This window comes from Aquarana catesbeiana, linkage group LG08, assembly GCF_042186555.1.
Source record: "Aquarana catesbeiana isolate 2022-GZ linkage group LG08, ASM4218655v1, whole genome shotgun sequence".
Lineage (NCBI taxonomy): Eukaryota > Metazoa > Chordata > Amphibia > Anura > Ranidae > Aquarana > Aquarana catesbeiana.
In genome coordinates, this window is record NC_133331.1 from 169,478,716 (window position 1) to 169,498,508 (window position 19,793).

At 43.5% G+C, this 19,793-nt stretch overlaps 1 protein-coding gene across 1 annotated transcript in view; it reads right to left on the minus strand.

Annotated features, from left to right (window-relative positions):
- The window catches only part of CDH23 (cadherin related 23), a 1,935,615-nt gene that overhangs the window by 175,301 nt on the left and 1,740,521 nt on the right, over positions 1–19,793 (minus strand). The window contains exons 38-39 of the mRNA XM_073596703.1: positions 18,832–18,951; positions 16,669–16,849 (exon numbers count right to left, since the gene is read on the minus strand). Coding sequence (XP_073452804.1) covers positions 16,669–16,849; positions 18,832–18,951 — 301 coding nt within the window. The remainder of the gene's footprint in view (positions 1–16,668; positions 16,850–18,831; positions 18,952–19,793) is intronic.

Here is a 19,793-nt window from a genome sequence, read left to right on the forward strand (position 1 = left end):
GAGAACAACTCTTATGCATAATTCTCGTTTTTCTTGTAGTAAACAAAACTTATAGTTCCCATTTGCTATGTTTAGAAACACCACTGCTGTACAACTGCACGTCATCAGATGTCTGCTCATAGCATCAGTTTGTTAAAACCTCTGTTTAGTTATGCTCTAATAACATAAAGTAGTAAGTTCTAATACTTAAAATATAGGTTCTTTTGTAATATATGTGAGGAGAAAGTGGATTTATTTGCCTTCTTACTTTCTTTTTGTACATGGGTCCTAGTGTGAGGTTCACCTTATATGCCCCGTACACACGGTCAGATTTTCCAACGGAAAATGTGTGATAGGACCCTGTTGTCGGAAATTCCGACCGTGTGTAGCCTCCATCACACATTTTCCATCGGATTTTCCGACACACAAAGTTTGAGAGCAGGATATAAAATTTTCCGACAACAAAATCCGTTGTCGGAAATTCCGATCGTGTGTGCACAAATCCGACGGACAAAGTGCCACGCATGCTCAGAATAAATAAAGAGATGAAAGCTATTGGCCACTGCCCCGTTTATAGTCCCGACGTACGTGTTTTACGTCACCGCGTTCAGAACGATCGGATTTTCCGACAACTTTGTGTGACCGTGTGTATGCAAGACAAGTTTGAGCCAACATCCGTCGGAAAAAATCCTAGGATTTTGTTGTCGGAATGTCCGAACAAAGTCCGACCGTGTGTACGGGGCATTACTGTCTGTAAAACTCTACATTGCAAGCATTGCAAATGAGAGCAGTATTAAATTTAAAAGCAAACATTTATTATATTTCAGCTTAACAATTCTTAGATGTGATGGCTGCACTAGCTTTCTTTTCTAGGCTTTATTTCTTATATTTTTATCGACCAGTAAGTCTGTTTTTCAAAAGATCAACCTCCCTTCCAGATGTATCAGTTACAGGGACGAGACAAACCATTTAACACTGGCAGGGGTGCTTACAATGATAAAACCTTTATCCCAAAAGGAAAAAAATAAGTTTTCCTGTAACTGCTTATAAAATGTGAGCTGGAGTTCGGCTTTAATTTGTTAGTGTATATCTGCTAGTACATCTAACACTCCCCTACCCCCAGACTGATAATGCTGCTGTTTGCTGTTCCCCCTGTGCTCCTTCATCCAGAGTGGGGGCACTCTAATACAGGAGGTGTGTTACTGGCCAGATCACCAGATGAAAACAGAGGGAAAAGCTTAAAAAAGAAAACTAATGCAGCCACCCCATCTAATGATTGGTAAGCAGCAATATATTACAATGAATATACAGTATTGCAGCTTACTTGTCCTTTTACAGTATGTAGTAAATGCATTGCATTTTGCCAATATAACACACTACCTATCCTAGGGTGTCAACATGCACTTTTGGCGCCAATTCTTTTGAGAAACAATGCTGTCATACTAAGCTTCTCTCTTAATTTAAGCCGTAAACACATCCCCCATCTTCATCTCCATTACATTGAGGGGTATTATTTTATAGCTCACACAAGATAGTTGAGAAGGCTGATAACATTGTTTGAGATTTCTATTTAGTGCACAAGATTTCACAAGGACGCAATTTCTAACAGGATCAGTGGTTATTTTTCTGTACTTGCAGAAAACATACTTCGCCTAAAAAAAGAAAATTAATGCAGACACCATGGGGGTTATTTACGAAAGGTAAATCCACTTTGCACTACTTGAAAGTGCACTTGGAAATGCAGTCGCTGTAGATCCGAGGGGGCATCCAAGGAAAATAAAAAACTGCATTTTAGCTTGTACATGATTGGATGATAAAATCAGCAGAGCTTCTCCTCATTTCAGATCTACCCCTCAGATTTACAGCGACTGCACTTCCAAGTGCACTTTCAGTGCACTTGTAGTGCAAATTGGATTTGCCTTTTTAGTAAATAACCCCCTATGTGTAAAGACTGGTAACCTGCAATATATAAAATATTTGTTCATGGATTTAGATATACTTTGCTCTACAGTACATATAATGATATAAATGGTTTCCTAATACACACAACTACTGATCCATACAAAGCATGATACAAAATCACAATATGACCAGCTAAATTATGCCTCTAGCATCTGAAAATTCATGCGCCAAATAGTAGATTAATTATCTGTAAAGAGTAATTTGCAATGCAAAACAAAATGTTTGCACCACACACATGAAGATATGGTTTTGGTATCAAGCCTCCCATCTTTATGTCTTTCCACAAGTACCTTAAGGCCGGGTTCACACTGGTACGACAAACGCTCCGACATTGGGAGCTCATGTCGCATGATGTGTGAAAATCAATGTTTCTCTATGGGAGCCATCTTAACTGGTCCGACACAAGTCGACCAGTTAAATGCTCCCTGCACTTTGGTCCGACTTTGATCCTACTTCAGCCCATTGATTATCACTAAAGTTGGATCAAAGTTGGATCAACGTCTTAACTGACCCGACTTTGGCATGCGACTTGGGCTCTGAGGATCTTGAAGGGGAACTCCACGCCAAATTTAAAAAAAAAAAAACGGCATGGGTTCCCCTCCAAGAGCATACCAGGCCCTTCGGTCTGGTATGGATTTTAAGAGGAAGCCCCATGCTGAAAAAAGGGCATGGGGGTCCCCTGCAAAATACAAACCAGACCCTTTCCTAGCACACAGCCTGGTAGATCAGGAAAGGGGGAGAGGATGAGCGAGTGCCCCCCCCGAACCATACCAGGCCGCATGCCCTCAACATGGGGGGGTGTGATTTGGGGGCAGGGGGGCCCTGCGCCCCCCCACCCCAAAGCACCTTGCCCTTATGTTGATGAGAACAAGGGCCTCTTCCCGACAACCCTGGCCGTTGGTTGTCGGGGTCTGCTGAGGGGGCCCCCAGATTCCGGCCCCCCACCCTATGTGTATGAGTATGGGGTACATTGTACACCTACCCATTCACCTGAAAAAAAGTGTCAAAAATAAAACACATTACACATGTTTTTAAAGTAATTTATTAAGGCAGCTCCATCGTCACCCCTATCCGGCTCTTCTGCCTTCTCCACTGACATCTTCTGCCTCTGCCGGTTCTTCTCCCCTCTCCAGGTCTTCTCTGCTGATGTCTTCTAGCCCTCTCCGGTTCTTCTCCCTTTGTCCGCTGTCTTCTGCCTCTACTGGGTGTTCTCTGCTATCATCTCGCTCTTTTGCCGGGTCTTCTCCGCTGTCTTCTCCCACTGTTCTTCTTCCGATGTTGACTTGTCCCTCTCTCCCGCTCTAATGCTGGGTGTGCGGTGTGCCACCACTTATATTGGCATGGGGCGGGGTCACCAGGTGATGTCATCCAGAGGTCCCACCCCTTATAATGTCACCACCCTGGAGCATGATGGGTGGTGATGTCATAAGGGGCGGGCCTCCGGTGACCCCGCCTCATGCCAATATAAGTGGTGGCATACCGTGCACCCATCATTAGAGCGGGAGAGAGCATCGAATCAACACCCGAAGAAGAACAGAGGCAGAAGACAGCGGAGAAGACACAGCAAAAGAGCGAGAAGACAGCAAAGACCCGGCAGAGGCAGAAGACAGTGGACAGAGGGAGAAGAACCAGAGAAGGCTAGAAGAGATCAGCGGAGAAGAACCGACAGAGGCAGAAGACAACAGCGGAGGAGGCAGAAGAGCCGGATAGGGGAGAAGAGATCAGAAGAGACGCCGGAGCCGCCTTAATAAATTACTTTAAAAACATGTGTAATGTGTTTTAAAATTTTTTTTCAGGTGAATGGGTAGGGGTACAATGTACCCCATACTTATTAACATAGGGTGGGGGGCTGGGATCTGTGGGTCCCCTTGTTAAAGGGGGCTTCCAAATTCCAATAAGCCCCCTGCCCGCAAGCAACCAACAGCCAGGGTTGTTGGGAAGAGACCCTTGTCCTCATCAACATGGGGACGAGGTGCTTTGGGGTGGGGGACGCAGGGCTCCCCTGCCCCAAAGCACCCACCCCCCATGCCGAGGGCATGCGGCCTGGTACGGTTCAGGAGGGGGGGCGCTCGCTCGTCCCCACCCCCTTTCGCACCTTGTCCCTATGTTGATGAGGACAAGGGCCTCTTCCCAACAACCCTGGCCGGTGGTTGTCAGGGTCTGCAGACAGGGGGCTTATCGGAATCTGGAAGCCCCCTTCAACAAGGGGGCCCCCAGATCTCGGCCCCCACCCTATGTGAATAAATATGGGGTCCATTGTACCCTTACCCGTTCACCTAAAAATCAAAAACAGTACACAGGTTTTTCATAAAGTAATTTAGTAAATAAGCTCCAGCGTCTCTTCCGATTTCTACTCCCCTCTCCCTCCTCCGGAGATGTCTTCTTCCTCTTCTGCTGGGTCTCCTCTCTCCGCTGATGTCTTCTGCCTCTGTCGAGTCTCCTCTCTGTGCTGTCTTCTCTTTCTGTTCTTCCACCAATCTTCTCATGCTCTAATGCTAGGTCCACTGTGTGCCACTACTTATATAGGCATAGGGCGGGGTCACCGGGTGACATAATCTGGAGGCTCGGCCCCTTGTGACGTCACCACTCAGGGCATGATGGGGCAGTGACATCACAAGGGGCGGGGTCTCCGAATGACGTCACCAGGTGGCCCCGCCCCATGCCTATATAAGTAATAAGTAATGGCACACCGTAGACCTAGCATTAGAGCGGGAGAGAGCATTTAGAGAAGATCGGAGTAAGAACAGAGGGAGAAGACAGCGCAGAGAGGAGACCCGGCAGAGGCAGAAAACATAAGCGGAGAGAGGAGACCCAGCAGAAGAGGGAGAAGACAGCGCAGAGAGGAGAAGAACTGGAGAGAGGAGAAGAACCGGCAGAGAGAAAAGACATCTTCAGAAGAGGGAGAAGAGCTGGAGAGGGGAGAAGAAATCAGAACAGATGCCGGAGCTGTTTTAATAAATTACTTTGTCAAAAACCTGCGTTCTGTTTTTATTGTTGACAATTTTTTGAATGGGGAGGGGTACACTGTACCCCATACTCATTCACGTAGGGGCCGAGATCTGGGGCCCCCTTGTTAAAGGGGTTTCCAGATTCCGATAAGCCCCTTGACTGTAGACCCCGACAACCACCGGCGAGGGTTGCCAGGAAGAGGCTCTTGTCCTCCTCAACATGGGGACAAGGTGCCTTGGGATGGGGGACGCAAGGCCCCCCCTGCCCCAACGCACTCACACCCCCATGTTGAGGGCATGTAGCCTGGTATGGTTCAGTGGGGGGGGGGGGGGCACTCGCTCGTCTTTTTTTTTTGCTGTGGAGTTTTCCTAAAGATTCATACCAGACAAAGTGCCTGGTATTGTCGGGATCAAAGTCGGATCCCCGCTCATTGAAGTCAGATGGATGTCGGACTTTAAGTCGCAGAGCAAAGTTGGATCCACAGTCATATCATAGTGTCAACCTGGCCTAAGGCTGGGTTCACACTTGTACAACATGACAGTTTTTCTGACTTTGGATCCGACTTTGTCCTATGACTTGAAGTCCGAATTCCATCCGACTTCAATGAACGGGCATCTGACTTTGATCCCGACAATACCAGGCCCTTTGTGTCTGGTATAAATCCTGAGGGGAAACTCCATGCCAAAATAAAAATTAAAAAAAACGGCATAGAGTTCCCCCTCCTGGATTAGGGGAACCCCAGATGCTAAAAAATGCCAGAGCTGCTTTAATAAATTACTTGTCAAAAACCTGCTTACTGTTTTTATTTTTGACACTTTTTTTGGGTGAATGGGTAGGGGTACAATGTACCCCATACTCATTCACATAGAGTGGGGGCCTGGGATATGGGGGCCCCCTTGTTAGAGGGGGCTTCCAGTTTCCGATAAGCCCCCCACCCGCAGACCCTGACAACCACCAGCCATTGTTGTCGGGAAGAGGCCCTTGTCCCCATCAACATGGAGACAAGGTGCTTTTGGGGTGGGGAGGCGCAGGGCCCCCTCTGCCCCAAAGCACCAACACCCCATGTTGAGGGCATGTGGCCTGGTATGGTCCAGGAGGGGGGAGGCGCTCACTCATCCCCTCGCTTTTCCTGACCTGCCAGGCTGCATGCACAGATAAGGTCTGGTATGGATTTTAGGGGGCCCACGGCGTTTGGAGGGGGAACCCTCCGTCGTTTAAAAAAAAAAATTGGCGTGGGGTTCCCCTTTAAGACAAGAGCACAAGTCGCATGCCAAAGTCGGATCAGTTAAGACTTTGATTCGACTTCAATGATATTCAATGGGCTGAAGTAGGATCAAAGTCAGACCAAAGTAGTGCAGGAATCTTTTTCAAAGTCGGATCGACTTGTATCAGACCAGTTAAGACGGCTCTCATAGGGAATCATCGATTTATACACGTCATGCGACATGTGCTCCCAATGTGGGAGCGTTTGTTGTACCAGTGTGAACCCAGCCTAGAGCAAGTAAACTATTTACATGTGCACTCACTGGCCACTAGATCACTCGTTACAACCAAGGTATGCAGAATACCATCTCTGAATGCACAACATATTGAACCTTGAAGCAGATGGGTTACAGCAGCAGAAGACCACACTGGGTGCCACTCCTGTTAGCTAAGAACAGGAAACTGAGGCTACAATTCACACAGCCTCACCAAAATTGGACAATAGAAGATTGGAAAAACATTGCCTGGTCTGATGAGTCTCAATTACAGCTGAGACATTCAGATGGTGGGGTCAGAATTTGGTGTAAACAACATGAAAGCATGGATCCATCCTGCCTTGTATCAACGGTTGAGGCTGGTGGTGGTGGTGTAATGGTGTGGAGGGACATTTTCTTGGCACACTTTGGGCCCCTTAGTACCAGTTGAGCATTGTTTAAATACCATGCCCTACCTAAGTATTGTTGCTGACCATGTGCATTCCTTTATTACTACAGTGTACCCAACCTCTGTTGGCTACTTCCAGCAAGATAATGCACCATTTCACAAAGTTCAAATCATCTCACCACTGGTTTCTTGAACATGACAATGAGTTCACTGTACTCCAATGGCCTCCACAGTCACCGGATCTCAATCCAATAGAGCAGTGGTCATCAACCCTGTCCTCAGGGCCCAACTAACAGGCCAGGTTTGCAAGACAACTGAAATACATCACACGTGATATCATTTGCTGCTCAGTGATTGCAGTATTATAGTCTGCATCTCCCCAAGATAATGCATAAAACCTGGCCTGTTAGTGGGCCCTGAGGACAGGGTGGATGACCACTGCAATAGAGCACCTTTGGGATGTGAGGAGCCTTGCATCATGGATGTTCAGCCGACAAATCTGCAGCAACTGTGTGATGCTATCATGTCAATATGGACCAAAATCTCTGAGGAATGTTTCCAACACCTTATTGAATCTATGCCATGAAGAATTAAAGCAGTTCTGAAGGCAAAAGGAGGTCCAACCCAGTACTAGCAAGGTGTAGTGGCCGGTGAGTGTATGTTGACAATGGAATATAGTGACATTTTGGATGGGAGCTGCCTTTGTGCTGTAATATTCTACCAATAAATACATATTACGATGTCTACATCACAGGCTTTTCTTGGCGGTGCACTAAATGTGGTTTGTATTTGGTTTTGGCACACACAACTCTCATGCTATTGCTCTGCAAAATTGTTTATGCAACCTTGGGAGCAGGTTTCCTGTTCATAATAAATCACATGTAATGCCTCTTCCTGGGCAGACCATGAATTATAGCAAGGTATTCAGTAAAACAGTGAAAGGAACAATCAAAAAAAACAACGGCTGCCTCACACAGCGGAGGCGGACCGAAGCTGCCTCCTCTCTGTTTACATCTAGAGGAGGGGGAGGTGGATTTGGTTCGCTCCGCTGTGTGAGAGGGAGTCCAAGGGACACACCACTGTATGCCGCACTGTTCTGAGGTCTGTTTGATGTATGCACTGAGGGGGGTCTGCACTGATGGAGGAGGAGGGGGGTCTGCACTGATGGAGGAGGTGGGGGGGTCTGCACTGATGGAGGAGGTGGGGGGTGTCTGCACTGAGGTGGGTCTCCACTGGAGGAGGAGGAGGGGGGTGTCTGCACTGAGGGGGGTCTGCACTGATGGAGGGGGGGTCTGTACTGAGGGGGGTCTGCACTGAGAGGGGTCTGCACTGATGGAGGTCAAGGGGGGTTGTGACCAATCCACACTATTTTTGCAAAAGAGCACCAACATGCCTCCATCCCAATATATGCGAAAAGATAGGAGGAGGGGTGTCTGCAATGAGGAGGTCTGCACTGCGAGGGGTCTGCACTGATGGAGGGGGGGTGTCTGCACTGAGGGGCGTCTAGACTGATGGAGAAGGAGGGGGTTGTTTGCACTGAGGGGGGTCTGCACTGATGGAGGGGGGGTGTCTGTACTCTGCACTGAGGGGGGTCTGCACTGATGGAGGTAGGTCTACACTGAGGGGGGTCTGCACTGATGGAGGGGGGTCTGTACTGAGGGGGTACTATAGTTGGTGGAGGGGAGGTGACACCAATTTTTTTGGCACCGGGTGACACCAACCCTAGTGACTCCACTGGAACAATGCTACAAAAGTAAAAAGAATGCAAGCTGTGTAACTCAATATGGTCTCCATTGCTTAACACATATCAGGGTGCGCCATCACCTCTACTATACATGAAATATAATTAAGGATTAAGGACATCCTGAAGTAGACTGACTTAAGGAAAGTGAATTCTGATTGGCTGCTACTGGTTCCTACAATCTGCACTTGGCACTTTGTTCCTTGCATTGGTAATTGAATATGCTTGTTTTTTAGACCCAGTCATTGAAATGTTGATTGAATAATGTGCTCTCACACCCAATCATTGTATTATAGTTAAAAATGAACTCCAGGCATTATCTTTATTGTATACGTACATTGGATCAATGTAAAGCTGGCCACAGGTGGTTCTTTTTTATTTTTAATTCAGCCAGTTTCCTCAACCTACACAAGTAAGATGGGAGGAGGTATTCTCCCTGCAGCACCCTCTAGCTAGTGTATATAGTTAGCTGATAGTGTAGGTAAATTGGCTTGGCTGAATCTGGGTCAAGGCTGACTCAGGGAGGCTGGATGTCTCAGCAAGCAGCATCTCTGGTGCCTCCCCCTGTCCTGGAACCTTGGAGATACTTCCAGTTGTAGTGGGAGGAGGCTAGGAGGAGCTGCTTGGCATATTTATGAGGGCCCCAGCCAATCCCCAGCAAATGGGCTGGCAGGGGGCAGGCCACCTCATAAATGGGCATGAGTCATGCCAGCAGGGGCAGTCGGGTGGAAGTTGAAGATGACGTGCTGAGGAGGATGTCGTGGCCCTTGAGGTTGCTCCCTAGTCTGGAGGTGACCTTGGGCCTGGGGCTTGGGTGTTGGAAGGATCCCCCACAACACATGGAGGAACCCCTTCCTAGAGGCATGGCAGCAAGGAGAGGACAGTGGGAGCAGGTCAGCACATCTAGGAGATATCCTGAGAAGTAGGCTGGGTGGGGTGGTGAGTGTTCAGAATGGGAGGAGTGTGGAGAGAGTGTCAGTCTGGGAGGACTGTGGAGAAGTTAGCCAGGAGGGCTAGTGAAAGGGGAAGCTGCAGCCAGATGGCAGCGCTACACAACTAAGGGACCTTGGGTTCCTGCTTATAACAGGCTTTTGCTCAAGATCTGACTAAGTGCTAGGTCAGATCCACTATCAGTGTGCCAGTGGAGTTCTGCAAGCAAGCGAGTGCTGGCGGAAGCAGAGGAGTGTATATAGACTGTATATAGGAAATTTGTCCCTGGTTTTTATTTTTTGCGCTATAAACAAAAAAAGAGCGACAATTTTGAAAAAACAAAACAAAATTTTTTACATTTTGCTATAATAAATATCCCATTTTTTTAAAAACAAATTTCTTCATCAGTTTAGGCCAATATGTATTCTATATATTTTTGGTAAATAAATTTGCAATAAGCGTACATTGATTGGTTTGCACAAAAGTTATAGCGTCTACAAAATAGGGGATAGATTTATAGCATTTTTATTATTTTATACTAGTAATGGCGGCGATCTGAGTTTTTTAGCGGGACTGCGACATTACGGCAGACAGATTGGATACTTTTGACACTTTTTTGGGACCATTGACATTCATACAGCAATCGGTGCTATAAAAATGGACATATTTTTGGTAATAAAAATTGCAATAAGCGTATATTGATTGGTTTGCGCAAAAGTTATACCGTCTACAAAATAGGGGAAGGATTTATTGCATTTTTACTTTTTTAATTTTTTTTTTACTAGTAATGGCAGTGATCTGCGATTTTTTTAATTGAGACACATTGGACACTTTTGACACATTTTTGGGATGAATGACAATTATACGGAGATCGGTGCTATAAAAATGCACTGATTAATGTGTAAATGTCACTGGCAGGGAAGGGGTAAACACTAGGGGGCGATCAAGGGGTTAAATGTGTTCCCTCATGTGTGTTTCTAACTGTGGGGGGATGGGCCTGACTGGAGGAGGAGACAAATCGCTGTTACTAATTACTAGAACAGCAGATCTGTCTCTCCTCCCCTGTCAGAACGGTGATTTGTGTGTTTACATACACAGATCCCCATTCTGGCTCTTGTGCCCGTGATCGCGGGTGGCTGGCAGACTGAAGGACCACTGGGTAAACTGAAAATTACTGTAGTAGTCTGCGCTACTACAGTGATAGCCATGATCTTCTGGATCCTATGCTAAGTAGCTTCTACTCTGTGTACTGACCACATGGGATTATTTATTTGGCACCGCTGCAAATCGCAGATAGCCTTGTTTTTTTTTTTTCCACCAATGAATACAAGGTGTTCTTTAACTCCTTGCCAACCAGCACATGACAATATACGTTGGCACAATGGCACGGCTGGGCAAATGGGTGTACAGGTACGTCCCTTTTAAATCGCGGCATAGTGGGCACGCGTGCACCTGCCGCATACTCCGTGAGTGTGCCCGCAGGTCCCACAGGTCCCGAAGACTCGATGTCCGCTGGGGGCCCGCCATTGTGTCATGGAGCAGCAGAACGGGAAGAGGCCTATGTAAACAAGGCATTACCCTGTTCTGCATAGCAACATGACAGAGATCTACTGCTCCCTGTCATCGGGAGCAGTGATCTCTGTCATGTTCTAGTGAGACAATCCCACCTACAGTTAGAATCACTCCCTAGGGCACACTTAACCCCTTGTTCGCTCCCTAGTGTTTAACCCCTTCCCTGCCAGTGTCATTTACACAGCAATCAGTGCATTGTTATAGCACCAATCGCTGTATTAATGACAATGGTCCCAAAATAGTGTCAAAAGTGTCTGATGTGTCCTCCATAATGTCACAGTCATGATAAAAATCGCAGATCGCCGCCATTACTAATAAAAAAAAAATAATAATAAAAATGCCATAAATCTATCCCCTATTTTGTATTCGCTATAACTTTTGCGCAAACCAATCAATATACACTTACTGCGATTTTTATTACCAAAAAATATGTAGAAGAATACATATCCGCCTAAACTGTGAAAAAAAGGGTTTTTTTAAAAAAAAATTGGGGATATTTATAGTTTATAGCGCAAAAAATAAAAACCACAGAGATGATCAAATACAACCAAAATAAAGCTCTATTTGTGGGAAAAAAAGGACATCGATTTTGTTTGGGTACAACGTCGCACAACCGCACAATTGTCAGTTAAAGCGACACGGTGCCATATCGCAAAAATGGCCTGGTCATTGAACAGCCAAATCTTCCGGGGCTGAAGTGGTTAATTGCGTGAGGTGGACATTGTGACATCACTGTCCTTCCTCTCCACCTCCTCCATTCAGAGAATGCTTTGTATTCACTGAAAAGATAGAAGCAGTTCTGTGAATGGAAGAACTATTGAGAGAGTGATTCCCTATGGTCAGTATGCAGAGGGTAAGCAGCTCAGCATAGGAGATAATGCATACTTACATTGTCTAAGCTGTACCAATGTAAGTATACAAAAAGGTTATCCTTGCGTTCAGCTTTAAAAAAATAATACATTTAGGAATCAAATGAAATAAATAACGTGCACCCTCTTATCATTCCACAGTTCATTTTTGAGAAGGTGCTCTCCAGTCTCATAGCTGGATTACCCACTTATATCTTTACCCATCTCTGGAACACAGCTGCACATATGACTTTTCAAGTATAATATATAATTGCTGGTTAATGATGGCATGCATGCGGTTTTCAAAAACAAAGCTCTTTAGACATACTGTATGTGCATACTTAGACAGTCTCTCGAGGGAAGGGGGTCAACTTCTGCAGGAATTAAGTGCAGGAATCTATAGGTGCATGTACTGTATATACCTGCAGTAGCCAAATCCCAACCGTTCTAACAGGCAACGCTTCCAGAAGCTTGCTCACCCCTTTCTGCCACCTGTGCATTTATTTATACAGTGAGAATGCCCATCATTCTCACTGTATAGGTGCTAGGTGCCTATTTATTTGGCACATATACTATAAATGTAATTACTTAGAAAACCAAGTAATATTCAAATTGTCTTTTTTTAATACAGAGAATGCTTTCTTTTGGTGATATAGTCCAGACATCCCAACCTGCAAAAACTAATTTCAGGGAGGTGACAAACTAATTTCAGAGAGGGGGCACCCCCCTGGCGCTGACGCCCCCCTCCAATGAAATGCAGCCTTACCAGTGCCAATTAAATGCAGCCTATCAGTGTCCATCAGTGCAGCCTATTAGTGCCCATCAGTGTCCATCCGTGCTACCTTATCAGTGCCTAACAGCGCAACCCATCATCGTCCATCAGTGCAGCTTATCAGTGTCAATCAATGTCCTTCAGTGCCACCTCATCAGTGCCCACCAGTGCAGCCTATCAGTGCCCACCAGTGCAGCCCATCAGTGTCACCTTATCAGTGCCCATAAGTGCAGTCCATCAGTGCCACCTCATCAGTGCCCACCAGTGAAGCCCATTAGTGTCCATCAGTGCAATCAGGGCCCACCAGTGCAGCCCCATCAGTGTCCACCAGTGCCACCTCATCAGTGCCCACCAGTGCAGCCTATCAGTGACCACCAGTGCAGCCTATCAGCGTCCATCAGTGCAGCCTATCAGTGTCCATCAGTGCCACCTCATCAGTGCCCACCAGTGCAACCTATCAGTGCCCATCAGTGCCCACCAGTGCAGCCCATCAGTGTCGTTCAGTGGCACCTATCAGTGTCCACCAGTGCAGCCTCAGTGTCCACCAGTGGAGCGCCCCCAACTCTGTCCCGCCACCTCTCCTGGCCACAGACAGAAGACAGAGCAGCCCGAGCGGCTGTACTGTATTCGGCTGCTTGTGCTGCTTTGTCTTCTGTCTGTGGCCAGGGGAGGGGGCGGGGCAGAGCTGGGAAATTTCCCGGTGCTCGCGGGTTTCCGGGAACCCACAGCCAAATGTGAGATACTCCCGCAATTCGCGGGAGACTTGGGATATCTGATAGTCTTATAATTTTTTTTAATGGAATCCATTGATAAAATAAGTAACAAAAAACACTTTTTTTCTACTTTGATCAGTGTTGAGCTATTTTTTTTTACTGTAAATAAAAAGTAGTCAATTTGTTCTATAATCCTCCTATTTAAAATTACACTAAAATGATGATTCTGGTACAAAGCATTGTAAAGTTATTTGCAAATAAAATAAAGGTTTTTTTTTTCAATTATTCACTTAATGCCTGAGGAGTTTTCATGTACTTTCCAACCACTGTGACCACTGTGCCTGCCCTACTGTCATATGGGCTCCTAATCAGCACTATGTGGCCACAGTGCTGGAGGAGTGCGGCTAAGCCCGACCCCAACATGAAACAGTGCTGCATATAAATTGCAGCATGGAATAAGACCTACCTCTGTTCTGCCACATATATGTGTAGGGGCAGCAATTAATGGTTAAAGGATAAGTTCACTTTAAAAAAATAAAATAATAAATGCACATTTTTTTGCAGGTAAAAGAATGTGCATTTATTTTTATTATCGCAGGTGCCATGCAGGTCTCCTGCAGATCTGTCAGTGTGTCTGTGTGCCTGTACATCCCATATGGGCAAGCAGTGGCAGGAAGAATCAATGAACTATCATGGCGCTCCACAGTACCGTGGTAGTTCATTGAGAACTACAAGCCGACAGCCGCAAAGGAAGTCAGTGCTTGTAGTTCATTTACACACAGAGCTATGTGTATGAATGATGCGGCCGTGTGGGCGGGTGGAACATGTAACTTATTCCTAAAGGAACTTATCCTTTAAAGAACAACTCCTATCTAAACAAAACATGTCCAAAATGTAAAACAGCAGGGCTGGGGAAAGGTGTTTTTTATGTGTAATGTGGGCAATCCGCGCTACCCCCAGTGAGTACTAATGAAAAAACAATATATGAAAATATATATGTAAATATAAATGCAGTAGGTGTTAGTATTAAAGTGACGGTGCTGCAATCTAAAAAAAACGGAATACTCAGCTTGGAAATATGGGAAATGTGAGAAAATAGATGCGCAACCCAAACAAAAAAATATATAAATTATGTGCAAAATAAAAAAACACAAAAAGGTGCAATGTTTGTCCCGTCAGAACAAAACAATCAACTAAAAACATATACCAGCAAACTAAAAAGAATTATCTGAGGATTTGACGTCACCACGCATCAGCCAGCTGGTGTGAGCCGTGGCTGTGTTGTCCTTTCATTTTGAAGTGTCTGCCTGTTTTTGTGCATGTCAGTATTTTAATAAATTTTAACGGACTGCACTATGAAGCCCTCTTCTTTGTTCCTATGACACATATTTTGAAAGCCCCCATTTCTACTTGCCAACGTGGGTCCCACGGAGCAGAGCGGAGCCAGGTTTCACCGTTGGAGGAGAGGAGCCGGATGGACGTTTGAATCTACCGCCCTCGCCTGAGTGTTTCCTCTTGTCTGTGCCCACTAGACCTCCGTAACAGAAGTTCTATGGTTCTTTTAAGCGGCCATCCGGCATTCCTTATCATCTGTTGGCTATAGTGTGGGACTACATTCTGGAAAGGACTTATTGGGGGGGTTTCCACTTATCTTCTTTTTACCGATCCTTATATTGGACTTTAGAACACTCCATGGACTTTTTCCTTGTTTTTACTAGTATATTTTTTATTTCACTTTTTATCTTAACACATATCCTAACATAGGTTTAATTCAGATAATTCTTTTTAGTTTGCTGGTATTAGTTGTACTTAGTTGATTGTTTTGTTCTGACGGGACAAACATTGCACCTTTTTGTGTTTCTATTTTGCACATAATTTATATATTTTTGTGTTTGGGTTGCGCATCTATTTTCTCACATTTCCCAAAGGTGTTTTTTAACCCGAGTCGAGCGTTGTGTTGTGTTTGATAAATATTATAATTTTATGTCTCAGACTTTAGTGCAGGTGTGGAACAATCTGTTTAGTAGTTTCTCACAGAAATCAGGTTGTGTTTCAGTGGATGCTTCTCAAACTAATGCCTTGGTAACAAGTACACAGGCCAGGGCGGATATAAAGCGATGATTTAAAAAAAAAAAATAAAATAAATTGGATTTTTTTTAATTTAAATGTGATTTTTTTTTTTTTTATCAAATTTATTTTAATAAAATGCTTTTGGAGTAAAAATCTATCTAAAGATGGTTTTCTATTTGAGATACATTAATAATTTAGTTTATTCAGCATAAAATTGAGTTTAGTTACAGTATGTAAAATAAACAAGGTTGTATGTTTCTGCTTAAAAAGGCCACATCCCTAATATGGATAGAGAAAGAAATCTCCCTTCAGAAAAATTGGGACGTTTTAGGCTCAAGGAACGTGCAAATGTCAGGCATAATAGTATTAAATATATTGTATTTATTGTTATCAAAAAAGTATTAAAAAGAACAGTATAAAACATACATACACAAGTTACAGTATGTAGCATGAGGCTGTAAATTTTTGGTAAACTCATTCAATGAATCCAAGCTCTGCAAGCTGAGATAACATGCACTGGCAATGTTATTGTTTTAATAAAATAATTTGAGTAGTTCTCCAATTATGTGCGATTAACCTAAAATCAGTTCTGATATCTCTGTTCTACTAACCTGACAGCTTATTATTCTAAATAGGAAACCTTCATTTTGTTTGCAACTATCAGCAGGAATAAGTCATTACATTTAAAGAGCACCTGACATTTCAGATCCATCATGGAAGCGCCTGTTAGCGGGCATGCACTCACCTGCTGCAGCCACATCCCTCACCTTGTTATGTCACTGCCGCATCACCAGCCATCCCATTAAAGTGAATGGGACTATCGGTGAGTCAACAGCAGGTCAGAGGAGGAGCCGCTGCGGGACAGAGATGACAGTTTCTCTTTAAAAATTATGATTTAAATCGAGCCTTTTTACTAGTAAACCATGAATTAAATCAACTTGATTTAAATCAAATCCCCCCTGACACAGGCTGTCCTTAAACAACGGGAACTTAGATACCATTGTTGTATTTTAGTTTAACTGTTGTCGACAAAAGCTTGGCAAACTGACATATAAAAGGTTGTCGGGCATAAGCTGGACGAGGGAATCCATGATGCATTAACACCATAGAAGCAAGGTCTGTGCCAGACCAGAAGAATAATAACTCCACATGTATATAACTTGTGATACACAAGACAATTTATAATAGGATTAATTCAAAAAAGATAAAATACCTATGCAGTACAGAAATGATCATAGTGATGAAATGTTAGTAACGTACACTTACCAAGAATATCACCCCCTACAATGCTGTATTCTACTTGGCCATTGAGACCAGAATCTTTGTCTTCAGCTTTAAAGGTTGATACTCTAGGACCAGGCTGCCCTTCAGTGATCTCAAAAGGACCCTCATATGAATTTGGAAACTTTGGCCAGTTGTCATTGATGTCATTAACATTGACCAAGACCTGTAAAAACATACGATATATATTTAAAAGAGTAACAGCCATTCTTAACAAGACCAAAGACCAAATTGTGGTATTCATGGCTAATGGTACCACTCCTAGGCCCTCGGGAATGTTCAAGTTTAAGTATAACAATTTTTATATAATTACATAGCCATTCAGGGAACACTTTGAATTTTCTCAATGAATGTACAATGTTCTCTGATTGGACACTTCATTGAGAAAATGGTAGAGTGTTCTCTGCATAGCGCCCATGCCAAGTGGGCTCTTCCTTCAGGAGAGTGTGTTGCAGAAAAGCCATTGGGAGACAAGGATTTTCATGGCAGGATCTCTAAAGTAATACAGGAAAAGGTAATATTTTAATGAAAGCTGTACTTTTAAAAATATTGAAAACTACTTTTGAATGGGTTTACATCTATTTTAAGTTTACTGTCTACTAATTAAAATTTTAATGTAAATTAATTCATGTAATTTAAGATCCTAATTTAAAGGTAAACTCCAGGTTCCTGCCCACTTTGGATTCCTAGATCCCCACACTCAATAAAAAGCTGTACAATTATTACAATTATTTGCTTAGTTTTCAATTAATTCTTGATTTTAATCCTTGTCTCGTTATCAGGGAAAAATGCACTGTTTCAGAAGGAAGGGGGAAGGGGGATCTATGCAGACTCCGCATATCACATCCATTGGCAATAATAGGATCTACATTTCCCATGATTCAATGGGAATGCACAACATAGTGAGCATGTATGAAGGCAGAGCTTAGGGCCATGGTAGCTTGGCTGAGATTGAATGGCTGTGGATGGGTCGTGGCTCGGTGCTGTAGAAATCATAATCACCCACAGTAGGATGCTTGATCTAAGCACATTACGCTTCTTCTTCAGTTGGCTGCAACAAGGAAGAAACGAGACTGGGAGCAATTTTGCCATAGGGAGAAAACAGCAGTGACTGGCACCACAACCTAGCTGTTTTGGGAAAAGAAATACTTAAAAGTAATGGAGAGTGTTTGTGTACAAGGAAGGAAAGTACCTTGATAATTATATTCTATTCCATCTAGCTAGACTTGAGCTTTAATAAAGTATTGATTATGAACAATGACCAGGAGCGTCACTAAAATCAGAAATACAACACACACAATGTTCTCCTGTGTGTTATCTCTTATAATTTAAGCCGCTGGCTCTAGTAAACACAAAGTATAGAAGTACTATAAACGGAATAGTAAATGTATAGTTAGACTTTAATAAAAACATTCATAAAACTTATATAAGAAATATATATTTTTTAAAAAAGGATTGCATTAAAGTTGTGTTAGGTTAGATATACAATTTTAGTTTGTGACTTTATCCTAAAAAGGGTAGCAGAATAATTCAAGGAATGCATGGAAAATATATACTCAAGCAGCTGAATGCTTAAAATAAGGGTGCATAAATGAAAAGAATTCTAGAAAGAAAGTGAAATAAGAAGCCATCCCATAAACAAAGTAATTTTCAGATAACACGGGTCCTAGTGAAATTTACTAAAACAGAACCAATGAATCACTGCTGGAAAAGTGACAGTCTATTGCTGCCATTCTTAAGCAGAGTTCTGGGGAACCCTAGATTTCCTCCAGAGGATGCCCATCCTTGGGCTGTGGCTGACTGAACTGCTATTTGATGATGCCGGTATAGTTCCGGAGCCAAAACCGCTTGTCAGAGTCAAAGGCATGACATCAATCATCTTTTTAGCTGAATGTCAAGGTGACATTCCGACAACCATTGTAAGTGGGGTATTCTTCTCACAGACCACCAATGTAAAGGGCATTATCCCAATGCCCCTGATAGACTAATCTTAGCAGAGGTTCCCTGAGACCTGAAAATTATTTCAAGAGTTCCTCTGGGTTAAAAAGGTTGAGAAAGGCTGGTCTACTGAATATGAATGCACGTTTAATAAAAAAATTTTGCATTTAGTTAACCCTTATCATTTGTGTATTTTTTCCTAATACATACCGTGGTAGTGGAGGTCTGGCGACGTAATACAATGGGACACCTGTCTGTTGCAGTTACAATTAGAGTATATCTACCCAGACAGACTTCATAATCTAGTTCCTTCACAGCACGTATCAGACCCTAGAAACAGAATCAAACACGCAAGATTATTACAATAATTTCCTATACCAAAAAAAAAAAGTTGGCGACTACTTTAAGACAGTGACAGACAGAGGCTCAAAGGGCTTGCATAATATTTAAAATGAATACTTTGTTCAAACAGTAGTATAAAGTATATTATAGTTACCTAGTTGATAAGGTTGGATAAAGACATCAGTCCATCCAGTTCAACCTTTGTTAGTGTGGGGGTATGAGTGTGTATGTATTTATGTCTCATATTCCTGTATATTGCGTTTGCTAAGCTGCCCATCTAAGATTTTTTTTTTAATTATCGACACTCCATGCTGACACCACCAATTGTTGAAGGGAGTCCCACAACCTTACCACTCTAACAGTAAAGACCCCACTACAGTAAAGACCCCCCTATGTAGTTTAGGGTTAAACCACTTCTCATCCAACTTCATTGACTGGTCAACTTGCTTAAGCGACCTGAGACTGAATAGTCCCCCCCCCCCCCGGATTATATGAGGTTTTATGGCACGACTATTCATAGAGAACGTGAGTTCTAGACATATTGTTTTCTTGTTATGTTACACAATTACTTGTGTTCTTCTCTCATTTCCACCCATGAACACTATTACTGTTCTTCTGTCATCAACGGCCCACAAAGTGGTGGTTCAAATTGTAATATTGCTATAAGTGTGATGTACTGTATATCCTACATAGATTTGTCAAAACTCAACATTGCAATGTTGTATCATTGATTTAAAAAAAAAAAAAAAAAATGTATGAAAAAAAGAAAGCTCACCAACATTGTATTGTTTTCATATTCTACACCTTAAAGTGATTGTAAAGCCTAATTT